This window comes from Elephas maximus, chromosome 4 (assembly GCF_024166365.1).
Source record: "Elephas maximus indicus isolate mEleMax1 chromosome 4, mEleMax1 primary haplotype, whole genome shotgun sequence".
In the NCBI taxonomy this organism is placed as follows: Eukaryota; Metazoa; Chordata; class Mammalia; order Proboscidea; family Elephantidae; genus Elephas; species Elephas maximus.
This window is the reverse complement of record NC_064822.1, coordinates 100,135,761-100,162,881: the sequence shown is the minus strand read 5'-3', so window position 1 is coordinate 100,162,881 and position 27,121 is coordinate 100,135,761. Positions and strand designations below refer to the sequence as shown.

The window sequence follows — 27,121 nt, the reverse complement described above, 5'->3', positions numbered from 1 at the left end:
CTGAGGCTTAGTGTTAGACAAGGGGCAGCTAGTCTAGGATGAAAACGGGGCTGAAATAATGAAGGAGTCCCTGGGTGGCACAATCAGCTAAGGGCTGGGGTACTAACCAAAAGGTTGTCTTTTTTAATTCATCCAGAGGTGCCTCAGAAGAAAGGTTTGGTGTTCTGCTTCCAAACACCACCTTTAAAACCCTATGGTTTATGCACACATGGGGTCACCATGAGCCGGAACTGACTTGGTGGCAACTGGTCTGGTTTATGTGGAATAACGACAGTACATGAAAATAATTAAGAATCAACTATAAAGACCAATGAGTCTTTCCTTACACATTTACTCATGCCAAAGAAACCAAATCCATTGCTGTCGAGTCAGTTCTGACTCACAGCATCCCTATAGGGCGAGCAGAACTGTCCCATAGGGTTTCCAAGGCTGTAATCTTTATGGAAGCAGGCTGCCACATCTTTCTCCTAAAGAGTGGCTGGTGGGTTCAACCTACCAACCTTTTGGTTAGAAGTTGAGCGCTTAACCACTGGGTCACCAGCGCTCCTTCATTTACTCATAAGCCAAAAACCAAACCAAACCCACTGCCTTCGAGTCGATTCTGATTCATGGCAACCCTACAGAACAGAGTAAAACTGCCCCATAGAGTTTCCAAAGAGCACCTGGTGGATTCGAACTGCTGACCTTTTGGTTAGGAGTGGTAGCTCTTTACTATGCCACTAGGGTTTCCTCATGTACTCACAGAGCCTATACAGTTTTTTTTTTTTTTTTTGCATTTTTACTGTTACTATGAAAGCAGTGACCACATTTGTTTACTACATCCACTATGGTTCTAAGCAGTGATTCTTTACCTTATTTGCCCACTGGAATTATCAGGAGCTTAAAAAAACCCCTATGCCTAGGCCACAGCCTAGACTAATAAATCAGAGTATGTAGTGATGGGACCCAGACATTAGGATCTGTTAAGCTCCACAGGTGACCCCAATGTGCAGCTAAGGTTGAGAATTGCTGCAATAAACAACTGAATTGTGTCTAAACACATCCTCCTTACCTGAGTAATCTCATTTATCACCACGTGAGTACACCGTGCTTCATATTCTGGCCGGGGTTGTTCTTCCTGCTGTAATTCAACAGTGTCCCATTCGTATTCAAGTTCTGCTTGACGCCGTTTCCAAAACTCCAAGAACAAGGTAACTAACGGATAGAGTTGGATCATGTGATTCTTCAATGATGATTGAGGTTTAAGAAATCTGTACTGGATTATATTAATTATCTATAACACTTTTGTATATGGTAAAGAAAATCTAACTTATAGGTGATACTAATATTTAAATATAAATACATATTTATATAAAATTATATATATAATATAAATTTATATTTATAGTAAAGGAATCCCTGGGTGGTGCAAACAGTTAAGTGCTCAGCTGCTAACTGAAAGGTTGAAAGTTTGAGTCCACTCAGAGGCAGCTTGGAAGAAAGTCCTCATGATCTACTTCTGAAAACCAGCCATTGAAAGCCCTGCGGAGCACTAATGGATCACCTCTGTCTACCACAGCCTCCACCAGGCTGAGCCCAGTACAACCAGATGGTGCCCGGCTACCACCACTGACTGCTCTGACAGGGACCACAATAGAGGGTCCCGGACAGAGCTGGACAAAAATGTAGAACAAAATTCTAACTCAAAAAGGAAGACCAGACTTGCTGGCCTGACAGAGACTGGAGAACCCCTGAGAGTATGGCCCCTGGACACCCTTTCTGCTCAATAATGAGGTCAGTCCTGAGGTTCACCCTTCAGCCAAAGGTTGAACAAGCCCATGGAGCAAAACAAGACTAAAGGGGCTCACCAGCCCTGGGGCAGGGACTAGAAGGCAGGAGGGAACAGGGAAGCTGGTAATAGGGAACCCAGGGTTAAGAAGGGAGAGTGCTGACATGTTACAGGGGTTGTTAACCAATGTTATACAATGTGTGTACTAACTGTTTGATGAGAAACGAGTTTGTTCTGTAAACCTCCAGCTAAAGTTCAATTAAAAAGAAAAAAAAAAACGAGGAGGGGGAAAGAAAAAAAAAGAAAGCCCTATGGAGCATAGTTCCAGTCTGACATACATGGGGTTGCCCGGAGTTGGAATCAACTCTATGGCAACTGGTTTTTAGTATTTAAAAGGGAGAAAAATGATTTAATTTTTTAAAGAAAAATTCTACCTTGTGGAGACAGATTACAGCTTATGGGAAAGATAAAAATGTGATGGTTAAGAAGGCAGCGTGTGTGTCTGATGCTAAAGTGTCCGCTACCAGCACTCATGAACAACTAAAAACACAAATAACTACCATGATTCAAAAGCAGTTCATGGTCCATCCATCGGTCTGCCCTTCCCTACATCCTTCTCCCTCCCTTCCTTCTAGGGCCTGGGGGGGCTGGCGAATGCTTTAGTACTCCCCAAATCTCCATTTGCCACTCCTCAAGCCAATCTAAATTAAAATATTTTTTCGTATGCACAACTGATATCTTTCTCAATCTTGTGTGAAGTACAAATAAAATAACTTTTAGAAATGTTTATTTTTCTCAGGCTCTGTAACTTAAAATACTACATAAAACCATTACATGTTAATTGAAAATGCAGTTTCAGGATAAATCCCCTAGGCCCTCCCTCCAATCACACTGCTATCCCTAAGCCCTTCCTATACAGAAATTCAGGAATTACCACTGTTTACTGAGTATCCGTAATCCACTCAGTGGCAGTGAGTTTGGTGTTTTGGTTATTATGTGCTGAGAATAAGGACAAAAGAGACATAGTCCCTGCCTTTAAGGTGTCTAGGAGCATGGGAATTACAATGAACTCATAACTGCAGTATATTATCATGAGGCTGTCAAAGAGGTAAGCACAGGTAGCTCTGGGAACATGTAGCCAGAACATCTAACAAGGATGTTTCAGGGAAGGCTTTCCCAGGGGAGGGAACTCCTGAGGTGAGTCTTGAGAGGCGGCTGTCAGCTGATCAGGTGAAGGTGGTGGGTGGAAAGTTGAGGCCATTTCTCCAAGGAGCTGCGCGTGCAAAGAAAAGGAGGCCAAAGAGAGCCTGGTACTTTCCAGGGACTGCAAATAGTCTAGTAATGAGTGTGGGGCGTGAAGAGAAGGGTAGGGCAGACAGGTGCAGAGATCTACAGGGGCAACCACCAAAGGCTCTGTGTGCCTTGTAAGGAGTTTGATTTTCACCTAAAGGTGATGAAGAGATATTGAAGGTGGTCAGGCAATGAGTTACAAGGAACACATGATCAAATCTTAGTTTAGAAAGATTTCACTCTCTGGAGAGGGGAAGAATCGCTGCAGAGACTGGAGGCAGGGTGAACGCAGGTAATGCTGGTAAATGATAAGGGCTTGCCTCAGCAGGGAGGAAGGGAGCAGGTGGCATACCTGAGGGATGGTTAGCAGATTAAAGTGTTTCAACTTTCTGAGTCTCTATTTCCTCCTATGTAAAATAAGGAAAATAATACCTACTTCACAGGGCTGTTGTGAGCTTAATGACATAATATTTGCAAAGGACCTCACAACCCTCTGAGGTAACTGCTACCACTAACCACCACAGAAGAATGTGAGGCCCAGAAAGGTTCAAATACTTGCCCAAGATTACAGTGCTGGAGTCAAGAATCAAACCCAGGCATTCTGGTCTCCAGAGCTGATTCTCTTTTATCCAGTAAGTGACACTACCCCAAGCTGCCTGCTCCTCATCTTCAGCTCACCTGTTCCACAACCTGCCTTCCTTTGGCTCTGTACTATGGCACGTGCTCTTTCTTTAGATGTTGTTAATGCTTACTTTTTCAGTTTCTGATTCCGGGCTCCTCCAGGACATACTGCTAGTAACCGCCTTCTGGTCCCAGGTATTGCCACCATGGTACACAATACCCTCATACTTCCATTGCTAGTTAATGATAGAAGTAAATCCCTTTATAAGGGAATACACAGAGCAGCTCAGCTTTTTGCAGCTCACAGTTAGTTGGGGAGACCACTTGGCTGGGGAGCTAGAAGGAAGCCAGTCTAAACCGTGCAACTTTGAAACCCAGTGTGGGAGTTCTGTAAGGCCTCCCACCCTCTTTAAAAAATAGGAGTAATGGCCCCACCCAAGTGTGGCTTACCTGGTAATCCACTAGCCCCGTCAGAGAGCAGTCAATGGTCTAATAGTCTACAAGTTCCATCTCCTTGCACAATAGTTACAATGGAATAAGTTGACATTGGAGGATGAAATCTACAGAGCCCTGGGGTATGACTTCCTGATAATCTCAGATCACTCACGTGCCCCTGTGTGGATAACCGAATCTCTACTTCTCACTTCTCTGACACCAAACATATGCTGATCAATCCAAATCCATTTATTATCAAATTCTGTTCCACTTCCATTCTGACACCAGCTACACACGTAGGACTTACTCCTCTGGCCAGAACCACCTGGAGCAAGATCAGACCTCACAAGATGAAGGACACAGTCCTCCAGACTGCTAACCCTGCCCGAGACTTCAGATGCGAATTGCAAGCTTGGGAGTTCCCACGGAACTCTCACCTGACCTGCTGGTTATGAATTTAGGGTTTTTCCACTACGCCTTCAGGGTGCTAGCCATAAGCTCAGGAGTCCCTAGGGCTCACCTTACTTTGACCTGCTGGCTACAAATTCAGAGGTTCCTTCTACCCCTGCAGGACACTAGCTGTAAGCTTAGGTGTCCCAGGAACCCCCAGTTCTGACCTGTGGACTCTCACTACTCCTTTGTATTTGATAATGCGTTAGAATGATTCACAGAACTCATGTAGGGTGCTATGCTTACTGTCTTAGTTATCTAGTGCTGCTGTAACAAAGATACCACAAGTGGGTGGCTTTAATGGACAATTTATTTTCTCACAATTTAGGAGGCTAGAAGTCTGAACTAGAGTGCTGGCTCTAGGGGAAGACTTTCTCTCTCTGTCAGCTCTGGAAGAAGATCTTTGTTTCTTTGAACTCCTACTGGGAGATGTTCCTGTGGCTTGGCATCAATCTTTCCCCATCTCTGCTTCTTTCTCTTCCTTATCTAATCTCTTGGGAACCCTTGTGGTGTAGTGGTTAAATGCTACGGCTGCTAACTAAAAGGTCGGCAGTTCGAATCCACCAGGCACTCCTTGGAAACTCTATGGGGCAGTTCTGCTCTGTCCTGTAGGGTTGCTATGAGTCAGAATCAACTCGATGGCAATGGGTTATTTCATCCATTATATTTCAAAAGAGGATGACTTAAAACACATTCTACACTAATCCTGTCTCACTAATGTAACAAAGACGATTCAATCCCAAATGGGATTATAACTACAGGCACAGAGGTTAGGATTTACAACATATATTTTTTGAGGACACAATTCAATTCATAACATTCCACCCTCTGCCCTCCCCCCTCAATCAACTCCAAGTCTTAAATCAACTCCAAGTCCAAAATCTCATCTTCTGACTCATCTAAATCAAATATGGGTGAGACTTTACGCGTATCCCAGCCTGAGATGAAATTCTTCTTCGGTCTGTGAACGTGTGAAACCTAGACTGCAAGTTATCTGCTTCCAAAGTACAATGGTGGACCAGACACGAAGGAGACATTTCTGTTACAAATGGGAGAAACTGGAGGGATAATGGGCAGCAAGGAAGTCCAAAACCCAGCCTATTTCCTGCCTGTAGAATTCTAAGAGGCAGACAGTGTTCTTTCCTTTCATTCTTTCTCTGTCCCCTTTGGTCTAAGCTGATGGGTTAGATTCATCAGTCATATGCTTAATATCGTCAACAAAAGATTGAGTAGCCATATCCTTTGTGAACATTCTAGGACATGTGTCCTTAGTTTGTACAGTTCATTTTACCCTAAGCAGCAAGGAGAAACCACATGGTCCCTTTAAGATCTCGCTTAGAACTCTCCTCAGCCAAATCTCCAAGTTCATCATTTACAAATTCTACCTTCCGCCAAACATCTGAAAATAATTCAGCCAAGTTCTTTGTCACTGTTTAATCACGTGTTCATCATTTTCTTTTAAAGCCTCACCAGAAGCACATTTAACATCCACATTTCTAGCCACATTCTGTTGCCGGAGCCATATGTGTTCTTTAAGACTATCGCTCTGCTCACTTCCTTCTGAGTCCTCACCAGAATTGCCTTTGATGTTCATAGTTCTACCAACGGTCTTTTCAAGGCAATCTAGGCTTTTACCATTCTAATCAAATCCAAATCTGTTAACACTGAGTCAATTCTGACTCACACCAACCCTACAGGACAGAGTACAACTGCCCCACAGGGTTTCCAAGGAGTGGCTGGTGGATTTAACTGCTAACCTTTCTGTTAGCAGCCAAGCTCTTCCCTGCTTTTATTATTAAGCACCTTAAAACTCTTCCAGCCTCTACCCATTACCCAATTCCAAAAGCACTTCTACACTGTAGGTATTTGTTAGAGCAGCACCTCTACTTTTCAGTTCCAAAGTCTGTCTTAGTTATCTAGTGCTACCATAACAGAAATACCACACATGGATGGCTTTAACAAGTTTAGGAGGCTAGAAGTCTGAATTCACTTCTCTAATCTCTTTTCTATCTCTAAAGATATAGATAAGACACACACTACACTAATTTTGTCTGATTAATGTAATAAAGACAGCTCATTCCCAAATGGGATTATAACTACAGACATAGAGGTTACGGTTTACAACACATGTTTTTGGAGAAGATAATTCAATCCGTAACGCTTAAGATTACAGTTTTATTATAGTACAAGGATACAAATAAAGAGACACATAAAGCAAGTTCTGGGAAGATTATCAATGTACAGCTTCCAAGTCTCAAAAAGCGATGTGCTACGCTCCCATGTGCATGGATGTCTATCACCAACCAGGAAGCCTATGGAGTTTCTGCATCCAGAGCCTTTAGTGGGGCCTCATTACATAGGCATAATTGGTTGAATCAACTTTTCTTCCTTGAGATCAACTGATATCACTCAGCGGTCTTTCTGGCCTGGCCAGAAACCACATCAGTCACTTCATTAGCATAAACTCTTAGGTATGGTCTGGAGCCCCCCCATCAAAGACACTTCAATCACTGGGGACATTCCAAGGTTATAGAGGTTATCTGACAGAAACCAAGGACAAAGACAAAATTCTTTGGGTAAAGTTAAAATTCTTTACCCCATAGCCCCACCAAGCAAACGACTTGTGTGAAAAATTTGAGTGAAAGAATTTAGCTAGCTCACCTGTCAGACCTCTGATCAATAGGCCTGACAGCTGTTCCTGCTTGCAGGACCATCCTCTTCTGTGTTCTTCGTGCACCCCTCCTGAGATTGTGTATAGGAGGTGAGAAGGGGTGCGGAGGGTAGGAGAGGGACCAACCTAAGGTTGTAAGCAGCTCAGCGGCTGGGTGGGGATATGGATTTCTGGGAGTTGTAAGAATGGCTCAAGTCAGAATTGGTAAGAAAAAGTTGAAGTCTGAATGCTGGCAAAAGTAAAGATGAATGCTAAATCTGGAGGGGTCAAAGGTGAAAATTAAAAGTCTAGAGCCAAGGAAAATCAAGTGAAAACAGGTCGGAAGCAGAAAGGAACCGGGAGAAAGAGGGAAATGTGTTCAGAGACATTACAGGCCAGCATGAATGGATGCGTTGGCTTGGTCTAAAAGGGTGCAGATTTTTCAGGTCAGTATATGATTTGTACTATATTGATTGTAAGAGGTTTTCTATCCTCAACTTTTATAATACCTAGGGAGCAGAAAAATACTCTAAGTGCCACATGCATCTGGACACAAAAGAGATGGTTCTGTAAGATGACGGTGGTGACATGAATAACTACATGATCCTTCAGCCTGTTCAGTTATGCAATTTCAGATTTTCTGTAGTGAGGTTCACAGCAGTAGGTCTCATATACCAGAGATAACAAGGATAGAGATATAAAGCACTTAAAGAATTCATCATACATACATATCCTTTATGTGCTACAAGCAGTGCTGAAATGTTTTCTGCATTCTAAAATCTGATGAAATAAAATCAGCAGCCCAGTGCACAAGTCAGTTCTATAAACATGGTGCAATTAAGGATCAACGACAGGAAGGTTAGCTAGGAAATCTGAGGCTTGTCTTCCTAGTGCCAAAATTAATTTTTTCCCTTTATTTAAAATGTCTGTCTTAATTAGGGCTATCGCCATCCATTAGTATATGAAGTTCAATAGATGTGACAATTTTATTAATTACGAACTTCCGCTGAGACTAAGGTTAAGACAATAGTTTAAAGTGCTGACACACGTGCTCAGCACATATGCTTTTACTAGAAAAAAATAATGAATTTTACAAGGGAGGAATACAGAGGATCTTGATACATGAATTTGATTTTTATTCTTCTATGTGTCAAATATTAGTCAGTGTTTGGTCTCCATGTCTGAATGGCAATGGAACTTACTACATAACTCTGCCCATCTTACAGTTCATGTTAAGGAGTCCTGGCAGCACAATTGTTAAGCACTTGGCTACTGACTAAAAGGTTGGCAGTTGGAACCCTTTTAGCAGCTCCCCAGGAGAAAGGTCTGATGATCTGTTCCCAAAAAGATTAAAGCTAAGAATACCTTATGGGGCAGTTCTACTCTGTCTCATGGGGTTCCTATGAGTCGAAATCGACTTGATGGCATCAAAAACAAGAACACAGTTCATTTTATCCAGAAGTGGCAACAAATATCTCTGAAAAGTGTCCAAAATAATTGGATTGCCTGTTTCTGTGATCTATTTGGTGACCCTTCATAGATATAAGCACTGTAAAGAGAAACAGTGCCAAGGACACCTGTAAATAACTGTTTCTTTGGGTAGCACGTGTTGATGTGTGTCCTCTCAAGAATAAGAGACTCAGTTGGTTCAGTTTCTTCCCCTACTTTCTTATAACCTGAACTTTATTTTCCCCTTTGAAAATGAGAATTTTTTTCTTTTATGGTAGAACATTTAAATGAACTAAACATTTAGAAGTCTGTACGTAAACAAAAATGATAGCTGCCTTATTACATTAACGATGTTATTCAAAGTAAATAATACATAATGTTAAAGCTCCTGTATAGGACTTACATTCTTTAGGATTGTATCTGTTCTATTTATTATATAGACTTTGTTATTATTAATAAAAGAGTAAACACCAAACCAAACCAGTTTCCATCAAGTTGATTCCCACTCATGGTGACCCCGTGTGTTGTGGAGTAGAACTGTGCTCCACAGAGTTTTCAGTGGCTATGACCTTTCCAAAGCAGATCACTAGGACTTTCTGGGTGGGTTCTAACTGCCACCCTTTCTGTCAGTAGCTGAGCACCTAACCCTTTGCGCCAGCCAGGGACTCAGTGAAAGAGCAGCACGTACTTATTAAGGATCCACTCATACATAAGTGTAGAAGGAAGAAAGTTCATACATAACCCCTGTGTTACTGCTTGCCCTCTGTTATGGACTGAACTGTGTCCCCTCCCCCGAAAATATATACTGAAATCCTGGCCACATGCTGTTATGATTCAATCAAATGAAATCATTTGGCCCAGACAGGATTAGCTTCCATAATGCAATCTAATGTAATGTAATCAAGCAATCAGTTGAGGCCATACTAGTATAGGATATATCCTAAATCTAATCGCTTCTAAGTTATAACAACAGCAGAATGAACACACACACAGGCAGGGGGAGACAGACGCCATGTCAGGATCACCAAGGAACACCCAGGACTACCTACAAGGAAGGAATCGACACAGCTGAGACCCTAACTGGGACTTTCAGCCTCCAGGACTGTGAGAAAATTTATCTGTTCTTTAAAGTCACCTCTTTGTGGTATTTGTTAAAGCAGCACTAGGAAACCAAGACACCCTCCAGCCCCAATCCCATGAAGTGAGGTTGGATCACAGCTGTGGGACTGTTGTAGTAATGGCTCTCCCAATGAATCACTCTCCCTGTATCTAAGCCTCTGGGTAGTCTTCCCACCTCTCCACATTTATGCTGGCTTACCCATATAACTTGCTTTGGCCAATGGTGATGTTAGGAAACCTGGTGCAGCCATAGGCTTAAAAACTACTTGCACATTGGGGCTTGTACTCTCTTGCTTCTTTGGAACTCTGAAACCACCATGTGAAGAATCCTGGGCTAGTCTATTGGAGGATGAGAGACCACATGGAATAGAGACAAGCCGTCCCAACTGAATGCTCAGAGACCAAGCCAGCTTGCCAACCACTCAACCACATAGCCCCAGTTGAGCCACCATGCCACTACAGAGACCAACAGAGGCAGCCAATACCTGAAGAATCTCCCAGCTGACACAATGAATCATGAGACATAATAAATGTTTGTTGCTTTAAGCCACTACATTTTTGGGGTAGTTTACAATGCAGTAAAAGCTAAATGATATGACAGCCTTGGGACTGTAATTTTAGGGGTGCCAAAGCTTGGGAAATCCAAAGTCTTAAAAGTGGGTTATTCTGATAGACTCTATAAAACTATATACTACAGAAGGAGGGGTCAAGATGGCAGAGTAGTCAGACGCTTCCAGCGACCACTCTTACAACAAACGCCCGAAAAAACAAGTAAAATGATTATATTTATGACAATCTAGGAGCCCTGAAAATCAAAGGCAAAGTTAGAAAATGGACAGAGCGGCAGAGGGAGGGAGACGGTTCAGAAGCACATAGGAGTTGCCAGACCTGAATCGCCGGGAAACCTTGGACATTATTGCTGGGAGCGGCTGTGGCCAGCTGGTGGTAGCATTTGGCCACAGTTTCCTCAGGGAGAAACCACCACCTGCACAGCCTACTCACACCTACGGAACCAGAGAAGAATGGCGCTATTGGCAAAAGAAAGTACTTGCTATATTTTACCACGCCCCTAGCCCCCAAGCCGGCTTCAGTGGCTGTTTATTTCCTTGGGCTTGAGAAAGATCCTGCTGAGTGTCCTGGGCCATTCTCCCAGCCTTGGAAAAGGAATAAATTCATAATTGGGGGAAATGATCTGCCAGCTCCACTAACCTGGAAAGCTCAGGACAGAAGTGGCTCCTGACCAGGCATAAATGGTTCGTGGATGCTGAATACCTTTCCCCTGCATAGACCTGTGTGGGCCTATTTCAGGAGAATAGACCTTTGTTGGCAGATTGCAACTGTTTCAGCTGTGCAGTGGAGACATGGGTGTTTGATGTTTGACACTGCTTTGCCTATTAAACAGGGTTCTCACCTACCCACATCAAGGAATGACTGGTGGCTCCACTCACGTCACCCAGCCACCCACTACAGGGGTCCAAGGACAATGTACCTACCAGTCCTTACAACGAAAAGCACTGGGTGACCATGGTCCATCTGCAGAACCCACCCATCTCTGCACTCTAGGGGACAGGGACACACTTTCCTCACAGTCACTCAGGGGGTGGTTGTCATCCCCTGCCTTGTTTAGAACGTGACTCCGTGCTGCAACCAGATAGCAGTACCTATGCCAATCACCCCTGCCCCTCTAAGAATGTAGGACAGAGCCTATACCACACACTTGATGACCAACTACCTGGACACCTGAGCTGAAGCCATACAAGAAAAGTGAATGGACTCCTAGGCTTATATACCCAATAAGAGGTCTAGCCATCTGGTGACAGGGAGTTAGAGCTTCAAAGACAAAATAAGCTAGCTCACTCAAGTAACCTATTTGGGCATATCAAAACAAAACAAAGCAAGAAGCTACAATACAGTAAGCAAACATAAAATAAACCAATACAAATTGGCTCGGAGACAATATCAAATCACATAAAGAAGGAGACCATGATCGCTTCAACAAGCTCTCTAAGCAAACAATCAAGAGATCTTTTAGATGAAGGTGCCTTCCTGGAATTACCAGATGCAGAATACAAAAGGTTAATATACAAAACTCTTCAAGACATCAGGAAGGAGATCAGAAAGGAGATCAGGCAATATGCAGAACAAGCCAAAGAACACACACATAATGCAGATGAAGAAATTAAAAAGGTTATTTAAGAACATAAAGAAAAATTTAATAAGCTGCAAGAATCCATAGAGAGGCACCAATCAGAAATTCAGAACTTTAACAATAAAATTAAAGAATTAGACAACTCAACAGAAAGTCAGAGGAGCAGAATTGAGCAAGTGGAAGGGAGAACTGGTGAGAATGAAGATAAAGCGCTTGGCACCAATATATTTGAAGGAAAATCAGATAAAAGAATTAAAAAAATGAAAAAACCCTAGGAATCATGTGGGACTCTATTAAGAGAAATAACCTATGAGTGATTGGAGTACCAGGACAGGGAGGGATAACAAAAAATACAGACAGAATTGTTGAAGATTTGTTGGCAGAAAATTTCCCTGATATTGTGAAAGATGAGAAGATATCTACCGAAGATGCTCATTGAACTCCACGTAAGGTAGATTTTAAAAGAAAGTCACCAAGATATATTATAATCAAACTTGCCAAAACCAAAGATAAAGAGAGAATTTTAAGAGCAGCTAGGATAAACGAAAAGTCACCTACAAAGGGGAGTCCATAAGAATAAGCTCAGACTATTTGGCAGAAACCATGCAGGCAAGAAGGCAATGGGATGACTAGTATAAAGCACTGAAGGAAAAAAATTACCAGCCAGGAATCATATATCCAGCAAAACTCTCTGTCAAATATGAAGGTGAAACTAGGATATTTCCAGATATAGGGAAGTTTAGGGAATTCGTAAAAACCAAATCAAAACTACAAGAAATAGTAAAGGGAGTTCTCTGATTAGAAAATCAATACTATCAGATATCAACCCAAGACTAGAACACTGGACAGAGCAATCAGATGTCAACCCAGATAGGGAAATCACAAAAACAAATTGAGGTAAAAAAACTCTCGAAACAGGGAAACAGTGACATCATTATGTAAAAGAAGACAACATGAAAACAATAAAGAGGGACTAAGTTTTTTTTTTAAGAAATGTAGTCATAGATCTGTCATATGGAGAGGGAGAAAAGGTGATATAAAGAAATAAAACTTAGGTTTGAACTTAGAAAAATAGGGGTAAATATTAAGGTAAGCACAAAGGAGACTAACAATCCAACACATCAAAATAAAATACAAAAAAAAATAGAGACTCAGCAGAAACAAAATTAACGACAACGAATAAGAGGAAAAGACAATATATAATCTACTTAGCACAAAAAATTAAGTGTGAAAAAGAAACAGTCAACAACACACAAAAAAGAAATCAAAATGACAGCATTAAACTAACACCTATCCATAATTACGCTGAATGTAAATGGACTAAATGCACCAATAAAGAGACAGAGCGTGGTAGAATGGATTAAAAAAAAATTGTCTATATGCTGCCTACAAGAGACACACCTTAGACTTACAGACAAAAACAAACTAATACTCAAAGGATGGAAAAATATATATCAAGCAAACAACAATCAAAAAACAATAGGCATGGCAATATTAATTTCTGACAAAATAGACTTTAAAGTTAAATCTACCACAAGGGATAAGGAAGGACACTATATAATGATTAAACCGAAAGTATATCAGGAGGATATAACCATATTAAATATTTCTGCATCCAGTGACATGCCTGCATGATACATAAACTGTAACAGCACTGAAAAGTGAAATAGACAGCTCCACAACTATAGTAGGAGACTTCAACACACCATTTTGGTGAAGGACAGAACATCCAGAAAGAAGCTCAATAAAGACATGGAAGATCTAAATGCCACGATCAAACAACTTGACCTCATAGACATATACAGAACACTCCACCCAACAGCAGCCAAGTATATTTTCTTTTCCAGCGCACATGGAACATTATCTAGAATAGACCACATATTAGGTCATAAAGAAGCCTTAGCAGAATCCAAAACATTGAAATATTACAAAGCATATTCTCTGACCATAAGGCCATAAAAGTAGAAATCAGTAACAGAAAATGCAAGGAAAAGAAATCAAACACTTGGAAACTGAACAATACCCTGCTCAAAAATGGCTGGGTTATAGAAGACATGAATGATGGAATGAAGAAATGCACAGAATCCAATTAGAATGAAAACATCTCCTACCAGAACTTTTGGGACACAGCCAAAGTAGTGCAGAGGGGTCAATTTATATCAATAAATGTACACATACAAAAAGAAGAAAGGGCCAAAATCAAGGAATTATCCCTACAACAGGAGCAAATAGAAAAAGAGCAACAAAAGAAACCCATAGGCACCAGAAGAAAGCAAATAATAAAACATAGAGCAGAATTAAATGAAATAGAGTACAGAAAAACAACTGAAAGAGTTAACGAGACCAAAAGCTGGTTTTTTGAAAAACTCAACAAAATTGATAAACATTTGGCCAAACTGACAAAAGAAAAACAGGAGAGGAAGCAAATAACCCAAATAAGAAATGAGATGAGCGATATTACAACAGACCGAACTGAAATTAAAAGAATCATATCAGATTACTACAAAAAATTGTACTCTAACAAATTTGAAAACCTAGAAAAAATGGACGAATTTCTAGAAACACACTACCTACCTAAACTAACACAAACAGAGGCAAAACAACTAAATAAACCCATAACAAAAGAAGAGATTGAAAACATAATCAAAAAACTCCCCACAAAAAAAAAAAAAAAGCCCCGGCTCTGACGGCTTTACTGCAGAGTTCTATCAAACTTTCAGAGAAGAATTAACACCACTTACTACTAAAGGTATTTCAGAGCATAGAAAAGGACGGAATACTACCGAACTCATTCTACGAAGCCAGCATATCCCTGATGCCAAAACCAGTTAACGACACCACAAAAAAAAGAAAATTAAAGATTTATACCCCTCATGAACTTAGATGCAAAAATCCTCAACAAAATTCTAGCCAACAGAATTCAACAACATATCAAAAAAAAAATAATTCACCATGACCATTCTACCACTCTCTGTCTCTTTATTGGTGCATTTAGTCCATTTACATTCAGCGTAATTATGGATAGGTGTTAGTTTAATGCTGTCATTTTGATTGCTTTTTTGTGTGTTGTTGACTGTTTCTTTTTCCCACTTAATTTTTTGTGCTGAGTAGATTATATATTGTCTTTTCCTCTTATTTGTTGTTGTTAATTTTGTTTCTGCTGAGTCTCTATTTTTTTTTGTATTTTATTTGATGTGTTGGATTGTTAGTCTCCTTTGTGCTTACCTTAATATTTACCCCTGATGCCAAAACCTGGTAACGACACCACAAAAAAAAGAAAATTAAAGATTTATACCCCTCATGAACTTAGATGCAAAAATCCTCAACAAAATTCTAGCCAACAGAATTCAACAATATATCAAAAAAAAATAATTCACCATGACCAAGTGGGATTCATACCAGGTATGCAGAGATGGTTTAACATTAAAAAAACAATTAATGTAATCCATCATATAAATAAAACAAAAGACAAGAACCACATGATCTTATCAGTTGGTGCAGAAATGGCATTTGACAAAGTTCACCACCCATTCATGATAAAAACTCTCAGCAAAACAGGAATAGAAGGAAAATTCCTCAGCATAGTAAAGGGTATTTATACAAAGACAACAGCCAACATCATCCTAAATGGAGAGAGCCTGAAAGCATTCCCATTGAGACTGGGAACCCGACAAGGATGCCCTTTATCACCACTCTCATTCAGCATTGTGCTGGAGGTCCTAGCTAGAGCAATTAGGCTAGATAAAGAAATAAAGGGCATCCAGATTGGTAAGGAAGAAGTAAAAGTATCTCTATTTGCAGATGACATGATCTTATACACAGAAAACGCTAAAGAATCCTCAAGAGAAGTACTGAAACTAAAAGAAGAGTTCAGCAGCATATCTGGTACAAGATAAACATACAAAAATCAGTTGGATTCCTCTACACCAACAAAAGAATGTTAAAGAGGAAATCACCAAATCAATACCATTTACAGAAGCCCCCAAGAAAACAAAATATTTAGGAATAGGTCTCACCAGAGATGTAAAAGACCTATACAAAGAAAACTAGAAGACACTACTACAAGAAACCAAAAGAGGCCTACATAAGTGGAAAAAACATACCTTGCTCATGAATAGGAAGACTTAACATTGTAAAAATGTCTATTCTACCAAAAGTGATCTATCGATATAATCAAATTCCAATCCAAATTCCAGTGACATTTTTTAATGAGATGGAGAAACAAATCACCAGTTTCAAATGGAAGGGAAAGAGGCCCCAGATAAGTAAAGCATTAATGAAAAAGAATACCGGATTTTAGAACCTATTATACCACCACAGTAGTCAAAACAGCCTGGTACTGGTACAACAACAGATACATAGGTCAATGGAACAGAGCTGAGAATCCAGACATAAGTCCATCCACATATGGGCAGCTGATATTTGACAAAGGCCCAAAGTCCATTAAATGGGGGAAAAGACTGTTTAACAAATGGTGCTGGCATAGCTGGATATCCATCTACAAAAAATGAAACAAGATCCATACCTCACACCATGCACAAAAACTAACTCAAAATGGATCAAAGACCCAAATATAAAACCTAAAACGATAAAGATCATGGACGAAAAAATAGGAACAATGCTAGGAGCCCTAAAACATGGCATAAACAGTATACAAAACATTACTAACAATACAGAAGAGAAACTAGATAACTGGGAGCTCCTGAAAATCAAACACCTATGCTCATCCAAAGGCTTCACCAAAAGAGTACAGATGCTCATCCAAAGACTTCACCAAAAGAGTACAGAGACTACCTACAGACTGGGAAAAAGTTTTTAGCTATGACATTTCCGATCAGCGTCTGATCTCTAAAATCTACATGATACTACAAAAACTCAACTACAAAAAGACAAATAACCCAATTAAAAAATGGGCAAAGGATATGAACAGGCACTTCACTAAAGAAGACATTCAGGTACCTAACAGACACGTGAGGAAATGCTCACAATCATTAGCCATTAGAGAAATGCAAATCAAAACTACAATGAGATTCCATCTTACTCCAATAAGGCTGACATTAATGCAAAAAACACAAAATAATAAATGTTGGAGAGGTCGTGGAGAGACTGAAACACTTATATACTGCTAATGGGAATGTAAAACGGTACAACCACTTTGGAAATCTATTTGGCGCTTCCTTAAACAACTAGAAATAGAACTACCATATGATCCAGCAGTCCCACTCCTTGGAATATATCCTAGAGAAATAAGAGCCTTTACACGAACAGATATGTGCACACCCATGTTCACTGCAGTACTGTTTACAATAGCAAAAAGACGGAAGCAACCAAGGTGGCCGTCAACGGATGAATGGATAAATAAATTATGGTACATTCACACAATGGAATACTACGCATTGACAAAGAACAGTGATGAATCCGTGAAACATTTCATAACATGGAGGAATCTGGAAGGCATTATGCTGAGTGAAATTACTCAGTTGCAAAAGGACAATATTGTATGAGACCTGTATTATAAGATCTTGAAAAATAAACAGAGAAGAAAATATTCTTTGATGGTTACGAGAGTGGGGAGGAAGGGAGGGAGAGGGGTTTTCACTAATTAGGTAGTAGATAAGAACTATTTTAGGTGAAGGGAAAGATAACACACAATACAGGAGAGGTCAGCACAACTGGACTAAACCAAAAGCAAAGAAGTTTCCTGAATAAACTGAACACTTTGAAGGCCAGTGTAGCAGGGACAGGGCTTTGGGGACATGGTTTCAGGGGACATCTAAGTCAATTGGAATAATAAAATCTATTAAGAAAACACTCTGCATCCCACTTTGGAGAGTGGCATCCGGGGTCTTAAATGCTAGCAAGCAGGCATCTAAGATGCATCAATTGGTCTCAACCCACCTGGAGCAAAGGAGGATGAAGAACACCAAGGACACAAGGTAATTATAAGCCCAAGAGACAGAAAGGGCCACATAAACCAGAGACTACATCGGCCTGAGACCAGAAGAACTAGATGGTGCCTGGCTACAACCGATGACTGCCCTGACAGGGAATGCTACAGAGAACCCCTGAGGGAGCAGGAGAGCAGTGGGATGCAGACCTCGAATTTTGGTAAAAAGACCAGACTTAATGGTCTGACTGAGACTAGAAAGACCCCGGATGTCATAGTACCCAGACCTTTTGTTAGCCCAAGACAGGAACCATTTTTCCAAAGCCAACTCTTCAGACAGGGATTGGACTGGACTAATGGATAGAAAATGATACTGGTGAAGAGTGAGCTTCTTGGATCAAGAAGACACATGAGACTATGTTGGCAGCTCCTGTCTGGAGGGGAGATGAGAGGGCAGAGGGGGTCAGAAGCTTGCTGAAGGGACGCAAAAATAGAGAGTGGAGGGTAGGAGTGTGTTGTCTTGTTAGGGGGAGAGCAATTAGGAATATATAGCAAGGCGTATATTAATTTTTATGTGAGAGACTGACTTGATTTGTAAACTTTCACTTAAAGAACAAAAATTAAAAAAAAAACTATATACTACAATTAAATTGAGTTCATGTATGATCTTGTATTTATTTTTATGTTAAGAGGAAATGTCGTAAGTGAACAGAATAAAATGATTATAACTTACCCCAAACTCCCATAAATACTGCAAAGACTAGGGTTCCAAAGCTGTCAAAGATACACAGTTTCTGTAAGACATAATGACATGTAAATAAATAAATGTTCTTCCCTCACTAGGATTCAGCAACTATGCAATGCTTTGTTGTATTCTACAGTCTGAAGATACAGGTAGTCCCTGAGTTATGACAGGGTTCTGTTGTGATGACTCCATCATAAATCAGTTTGGACTTCAGTCAGATACCCAATATTTTTTTTTTTTTTAGTTTTTATTATTACTGTCTTTTATTGCCAGTATCTTTAAAAATACTATCTTTGTCTTTGGGGATTGGAAACACATAAACTTACAGATATATTTTAATATATACATACACGTAAAAATACAAATAAAAAAATAGACAGCTGTAAATGTGGTTTGTCATAACTTGAATACATTCTAAACTGGGGACTACCTGTAGTTCTTTTTAAAGCTGACACCTAGTTCGACAATCACCATATTGACAACATATTCATAGATGGGATTTTTTGTTTTTAAAAAGCAAACAACTTTTACTACATTTACCAGTCTTTTCCAACAGAATCATTCCAGATCCGGGAAAGGAATAGTTACAGCTTCTAGGAGTCCCACGGAGGTACAAAGATGCCTGGCTGCTAACTGAAAGCCTGAAGTTTGAATCCACCCAGAGGCTCCTCAGAAGAAGTACCTTGTGATCCACTTCTGAAAAATTAGCCACTGAAAACCCTATGGAGCATGGGTCTACTCCGACACAAACGGGGTCATTATGAGTTGGAGTCCACTTGATGCTAACTGGTACTGGTATAGCTGGTAAGACTCCACTCAGCTGAAAGCCTCTATCAGGCTTCTGAATAACAGCCTATCTGTATGAGTTATCACAGTGAATTCGAGGAAGGGCTATGGCTTTCTATGTTCAATGACTTCAAGCAACTTTTGGACATATGTGTGTTTTATCATCTTAGACTGGCAATAAGTTATAGGATTCCCACTTTTCTTTCCAAGAGAACAAACCTGGGGTTTATTCTGAGATGGCTCTCCTTCAGAGGAAGACTCACAGGAATGGTGTTTCCTCAAACCCAAAGATGGTGGCTCTATCCTCACTGACAAACGCTTCCACTGGGCACAGGTGCTTTTGCCAACATTAAAATGAGTGCAAATGATCATGAATAAAGAAATGACATGCCTGGGTGAAGAATGGTCCATTCACTAGTTCTGATAAGGCCCATCTGTTTGCTAGTATATAAATAGCCTATCTCCCTCTATGACTTCCTGGAAAGTCTTTCAATTAGTTACTAATTTTTCATTAGTGAGCATTTTACACTTACTAGTCTATAAATTATATCTTATATCTACTTTATGATAGATCATAATCAAAGCTAAGAAGACAGGGGCTGAGAAGAAAAAGAAGCTACAGGTGATAAAAGCAAACATTTCAAATGCAAAAAAACAAAAAACAAAAAACAATTCTTGTCAGCCAGAATGCTAAGAACCTTACTTAGGAAACCTCAATCACAGAACAAAAATATTAATCTCCGTTATCTGTACACTCATTTCTTGGTCCTGCTTTTATACTTCTATTTCTATTTTGTTAACCCCTTTAGCATATATGTTGATTAGGTAATACTTCGTCTCTTTCCAAAAGAAGGAATTAGAAATTAATATGTAAATAAATGTATGCGTGAAAGAAGAAAGAAATGATTAGCCAGCAAACAAAAAGCAGGAAAAGGTGGCTCTTTTTCTAACTTTTTTTTTGTTTCATTTCCTCCTTTTACTCATATTCTTTCCTGTGTTCTATCCCCTTTGTAAACCATTATGACAACACTCAAGGGATCTTTTAGGAAACTGGAATAGAACCAAACTCATTCAGTTTTTCCAAAACAGTGGGAAAAAAATGCTCACAGGGACACATTTGAAAATCATGTCCTTATGGATGGGTAGGTGGGAGCAGAAGAAAAGAAAGAAGTAGGGTGAGGTGTGATGAGGGGGAGAAATTCTTAGGGAAAATGGTATTTTCACTTGTATTTTTGTGAAGTACAGTTTGCCTTGATATTATCTTTGGCATTTGCCTTAAATCCAGTGTGTTGGGATGCATGCTAACTACCCATTTATCTGTTGTCACTGGGTCGATTCTGACTCATAGCAACCCTATAGGACAGAGTAAAACTTCCCCATAGGGTTTCCAAGGGTGTAATCTTTACAGAAGCAGACTGCCATATCTTTCTCCCATGGAGCAGACTGATGAGTTCGAACCACTGACCTTTTGGTTAGCAGCCAACTGCTTAGCCACTGTGCCACCTGGGCTCCTTGTGTGCTAACTAGAGACCTTTAATTTATAAGTCACCATCTTTGGAAGGCAGCTTCCCTCTTACTAACTTCATTTACTACGTATGATCTGACAGGTATTTATAGTCTAGAATTTTTTTCTAGGTTGGGGGGAGTAGTATGGTTAAGTGCTCAGCTGCTAATTGAAAGGTCGGCAGTTCAAACTCGCCCAGAAGATCTGTGAGAGAGAGACTTGGCAATTTGCTCCCATAAAGATTATAACCTAGAAAACCCTATGGGGCAGTTTTATTCTGTCACATAGGTCACTATGAGTTGAACTCAACTCGATGGTACTTAACAACAACAATATAATCTACTTTAATTTACAAATTACATTTAAAAATCCATGTTGACAATACTCTGCAATCCTCTTAATTAATTGGTGAAGCAATTCTTCCAACATAGAGCTGGACTGAAGAGTGACGTGCATGGTGCCACCATCAGCCTCACAGAGATCACACCCCACCAGGAACGTAGCAACGGCAAGAAGTGCAGATTTGCAGTCAGTTTCTGGCTTTCCCAGTTTCTAGGTGGGTGAGCTTGAGCAAATTAGTTATCTCTGAGGTCTTCAGTGTTTTAATCTGTAAAGTGGATATAATGTCTGTTCTGCCTATCTTGTAGGGCTGTCGTGTGTGTCAAAAGTGATAATATAAGTACAAGAACTTCATAAATCATTAAATAGAAAGTGGTACTATTACCACAGCAATACGTTCAGTTAAAAATCTATCAGACTTACATGGAGTGGATTGGAATATTCTGAGTACGCAGAATTTTCTAAACTTTCATGGCAGAACAATGGGATAGAGAGATTAATATGACAAGGAAGATATAGTATGTCGGAGTTGTCAGGAAAACTCTCAGACCCTCTTTCTTTCTGTCTAGAGTTTCTGGCTGCTTGTCAGTCAGTAGACTCCCTCCAGCATCCTAACCTCTTGGATTTTAAGAGCTCATAGGGCTCAAGACCATGCATGTATAAGGGGAGCCAGATATGTGCCGTAGGAATGTTTTGAGACAAAGTGAATATTTAGGGTCTTTAAAAATCCAAGCATAATTTCAACACACTTGAAAGGAGGAAAACTGAAGTAAAAATTTCAGGTTCCTACTCACTTGAATGAAGAAAAATAATGGTAAACTTATTAAAAAGAATTTATGAGATAAGCTGAGTTTGAAATTTCTGCCTTGATTACTTGAAATGTTCAAATAGTTATGATTCTACCCTTCCACACTGACTTGCCATGGAACTTTTTTTTTCACCATGAAACTTTAGATAAAGCTTTTAATCTCAGTTTATTATTTGTAAATGAGGAAGAGACCCACACATTCCATACCACCCAACCACGTTTTGAAGCTTAGTTGAGAAATACCTTTCTGGATTTCTCAGTACAATATCATTTCTATGTTGTAATAAAATTATTATTAATACGAAAAAACTCAAATTCTTTCATTATAGGCAAATGTTTGGAATAACAGAAAAAATTACCTTCGAGGACTCGCAAGTAATATTGAGTCTCCAAAATGGACAAAGCCTGTCACACTGAGGACACATTATGATCTTGCCGCCTATATCAGGATTACACACTTCTTTGCTAAAGAAAAAAAAAATTGATCAAAAAATTAAATAAATAGGCTAGCAGTATAATAAAATTCAATATACATTTATGATAACAAACGAAATGAAGCCTCTTAGAAAGCTAATAAAAGGGAGCCTCATTAGCCCGATAAAGCCTTGCTACATAAAACCTATAGAGAACATCATACTTAATGGTAAAGTGCTGAAAGTAATTCTATCAGGAACCATAAAAAGTGTTCTGCTATCATCACTTCCTTTCAGTTGCGAGTCCTTGCCAGCACAGTAAGTCAAGGAAAACACAAACATGGAGATTGGCAAGGAAGAAAGAAAACTGTCATTACTAACAGATGACAGGATTGTCTATATACAGACAACTCGATAGAATCTACTGAACTTTTTAGAATTAATCCGTGAGTTCAGTAAGTTTGCTGGACACAAAATCGATATACAAAAAGGAGTTGTGAAACTGTGTCCCTATAATTAGAAGATAATTCTTCAAAAAAGGTATCACTTACAATACTTTAAAAAATATAAAGAACCTATGGATAAATCTAAGGAGCCCTGGTGGTGCAATGGTTAATTGCTTGGCTGCTAACCAAACCCACCCAGCCGCTCTGTGGGAGAAAGACCTGGTGATCTGCTTCCATAAGATTACAGCCAAGAAAACCCTATAGTGCACTTCTACTCTGTCACACGAGGCTGCTATGAGGCAGAGTCAGATCTACAGCAACCAACAACAGCAACGAGGAATAAATCTAATTCAAAACGTATAAGATTTATGTGGAAAAAAATTATAAAACCATCCTGAAAGACATTAAAGAAGACCCATATAAATGGATACATACACTAAATTCATGATTTAGAAGAATCAGTGCTTAAAGGTATCTGTTCTCCTCCATTTGAACTATAAATTCAGTGGAAGAGCAGAAGCCTAAGAACAGTCAAGAAAGACACTCCTGAAGATCAAGTCCCTGTTGGCATAGGCTAGGTTAAGAAAAACTGACCAACACAGCAAAGTAAGAGTTTAGAAGCAGACCTCTGCATATATAAAAAGTGATTGATGACAGAGCTGGCGCTGCGAAACGGTAAGGTGAGAATAAACATTTTAATAGATGGGGCTGGTACAATGGAATATCCTACAGAAAAAACATGAAATTGAGCCTATAATCATATCATACACGAATCAATTCTAGGAGAAGCCATTCACATAGGTCCCTATGTCAATGGGCTGGGGCTGTGCAGTTAGATGGCCCTGCAAATAACTCGGTAAAAATAAATGGGCATGGGAAGTGCTTCCTGAATGGCCAAGTAAGGATCTCTGAAAATTCCCTCCTCCATAAAAGCAATGAGAACACCGGAAAAAGTTGTCAAAAATCAGCCTTTTCAGAACTTGAAATGAATCAAAGGCTTGCAGTGATCTGAGAACCATTTATTTGAGAAAAACACTATCTTTATACGAGTATCAGCTTTGTGGCATTTTAACTTGCCCTATGTCTATCCCCATCACTCCAGCTTTGCAGGAGCTTGAAAAACCAATAGTGTTGCAACCAAGGTAGCTGTGAAAAACCGCAGCCTAAGCAGCCACTGGAGGGGGCAGACGGGATCTGGAGCTATTCAAAAAGCCCATCTCCAGAGAATTATCACTGCTTGACCTGTCTGGCAGCTCCTAGAAAAAAGCTCCATTCTCAGGACTTGTCATTATTTGACCAATCTCAGAGCTCACTCTGTGTGAACAGCCCTATCCCCAGGGTGTCTGTTTAAGACAATCATCAGGAATTACTTAACATGGCAGGTGGATGAAGCAGCAATATCAGTAGGCATTAAAAAGAAGATGACCGAAAAACTTACAAGGAAAAATTAAGAAAGGGGATGTCTATTGAAAAAACAAACCAACCAGTTGCCCTTGATTAGATTCTGATGCACGGTGACCCCGTGTGTGTTAGAGTAGAACTGTGCACCACAGGGTTTTCAATGGCTGGTTTTTCAGAAGTAGATCGCCATGCTTTTCTTCCAAGGTGCCTCTGGGTAGAGTAAAAACCTCCAACCTGTTGGTAAGCAGCAAGCATGCTCCTTTTCTTATTTTAGGTGGTAGATCATTATTCCTTATACCTTAAGTATATATTCTATCCTCATGTATCTACCCAATAGCTAATAAAATTGACTGAAACTATGTAAAATGAATATTTTCAATATTTAAAATTTTAAAAAAGTTTAAATAATTAAAGTCCAAAGAGTTTCGAGCACAGGGAGTATGTCCTCAAAACCCTAATCCAGTTTTCTATAAATTAAACTGTGTGGTATTACAGGAAATACGTGGTGTGGCTTTCATGGTGATTTTATAAAATGAATTACAACAACAACAACAAAAAAACAACCACTCAAGAACCCCATAAAAATACAGCTTTTGCAACTTTGAAAGTGTTTTTTGTTTGTTTGTTTTGAGAAAGCATATTTTTGCAGTGCATTTTTTGGCTGAACAATACTCAAAACAATGGAGAAGCCAAAGACAAATAAGGCAAAAGGTATCAACATTCAGCTTTTGGCCCAAAACTCTTTTTTAGTGATGAGGGGAGAGTACTTCAAAGACCTTTTGCAGCTTTCTACCTGAGAAGCTGTAATGGGTACAAAACTTGGAGTCTTCTGTTAAATAGATTAGGTAATTATGCTGCTACATCTCGGCTGCAGTATAAGTAAGCATCCTGCCTTGGGAGGCAGGCTGATATGCTAAGAGCTGGAAAAATTTGATCAGCTCATCACTGGTGCCCAGAAAATTTGATCTGGCTGTCACACCTGGAAGGAGGCCAGATGATTAAGAGAAAACGCCTGGCTTAGTATTGCATCCCTTCTGGAGGCTGAGACCACTAGAAGCAGGGGAAGAACAACACGACTCAGGCTTAAAAAAAACAACAAAAAACCTCGTTGCTATCAAGTCAGTTCTGACTCATAGTGATTCTATAGGACAGAGTAGAAACTGTCCCACTGGGTTCCCAAGGCTCTAGTCTTTACAGAAGCAGACTGCCACATATTTTTCCCAGGGAACAGCTGGCTGGTTCGAACCACCCACCTTTTGGTTAGCAGCCAAGTGATTAATCACTGTGCCATCAGGGCTCTTCAATTCAGACTCCCATTGCCGTTGAGTCAGTTCTGACTTATAGCGACCCTACAGGACAGAGAAGTGCCCCATAGGGTTCCCAGGGAGCAGCTGGTGGATTCAAACTGCCAACGTTTTGGTAGGCAGCTGTAGCTCTTCACTACCACCAGGGCTCCCAATTCAGCCCAGCGATGGTGAAATTCAGAGTGCTCTCCCACCCATATACTTCCTTCAGACAGTGCAGCTGGTGTTTGAATTCAAGCACCCAGCACTACCTACTTCTTTTATCACTTTTTTCCCTAACATCCTAATGGCTAATTTTTAAAATGAAAGGTAAAAAAATCAAACAAGTGTGGGCCACTTAGTGTTTCAACAGGAATTTCTTTATGCATGAAAAAAGTTATTTTTAAGTGCAGAAGAAAAAGCTACACCAGTCTTGCCACCACTGCAACGCTGAAGAAATCGGAGCTGCTCTTGGCTCACATCTGTAGGGCTGAGTGAAGCATTCCTCTGGGGGCAGAAGTTCAAGGACAATCCTCTCTCTAGTCCTCCTTTCTTTTTCAAACAGAGTATTGTCTTCAAATATTGGAACGCTTCCTAAGGGTAATATTCCTGTCAGAGACAGGGCTGGATTACCTAAGAAAAAATTTTTTCCAGTTCACTTAGTTACTATACACAGAACAAAAGGGATAAATCATCTGATGCAACACGTGGTCTGCAGTAAGCCTTGTTTTACTAAAATAGTCTAAGACCCCGGAAAGTAACTTTTGGTCTAGTCAACTTTTCAGCATGGCACCAAGGATTAAGCAGAGGTTACCTCCATGTACAGTTATCTTGATTAAAATATCCATAGAGAAAGCAAGCCACTCCTACAACTGCTGCCAGCAGAAGCATCTGTGTGTAATAGCCCAGCCAAGCAAAATAGATTCCAATCTTCTCTCCATAGTATTTCCTGAAGAAAGACAAATTATTTTTAGGGAAGACGCAAATAAGCACTCTGTGCCTTCATCCTAATGTTAACTTCTGATTTTAAATAAAGGAGGCTTTAAGCTTTAACCTCTGGCTCAATGCACACTTAAAACATATTCATTTTTATAGCCAACTATGAATTCTACTGATGAAACAAAAAGTAGATTACATGTAGCCAAGTACTGATCATTGGTTAGCCTGTCGAAGCAAAGTAAATCAGTATAGGGCCAAGGGAGGGGAAAATGCCGAACAGGGAGCAAATAGAGTTTCCCCATCATCCTTTGTTAAGACGAGCAAGATTTCACACATTCTCCAACCGATGATTCTTAATATGCACGAAACAAATGAACACAAATAACAGCTTACAGTTGCCTTTATTTATGTAGGGAACTTCCTTGGAGGGAAGATACAATGTAAATCACAAATCAGGGCAAGAAGTGACTGATAAGAATACTAGTTAGTAGTGCACGGGTATGGCATCAGGAGATGGGAAACAAAGCACATTTATTTCCATGTAACTGGGGCTTTGCTGTCTGGGTCATGGATGGCAGGCAAACAGCAGGCTCAGGACGGTGCCTGGGAGAGAAGAGCCCGGGCAGGGGGTTTGAGATG

General features: G+C 40.0%; 1 protein-coding gene across 2 annotated transcripts in view; it reads right to left on the bottom strand.

Annotated features, from left to right (window-relative positions):
• ANO6 (anoctamin 6) overlaps window positions 1-27,121 on the bottom strand; it is a 230,105-nt gene that overhangs the window by 48,213 nt on the left and 154,771 nt on the right. For both annotated transcript variants that reach the window (XM_049882896.1, XM_049882897.1), the window contains 4 exons: window positions 26,358-26,492; window positions 22,360-22,465; window positions 18,552-18,612; window positions 1,052-1,194 (listed from right to left, as the gene is read on the bottom strand). In XM_049882896.1, the coding sequence (XP_049738853.1) occupies window positions 1,052-1,194; window positions 18,552-18,612; window positions 22,360-22,465; window positions 26,358-26,492 (445 nt within the window). The remainder of the gene's footprint in view (window positions 1-1,051; window positions 1,195-18,551; window positions 18,613-22,359; window positions 22,466-26,357; window positions 26,493-27,121) is intronic.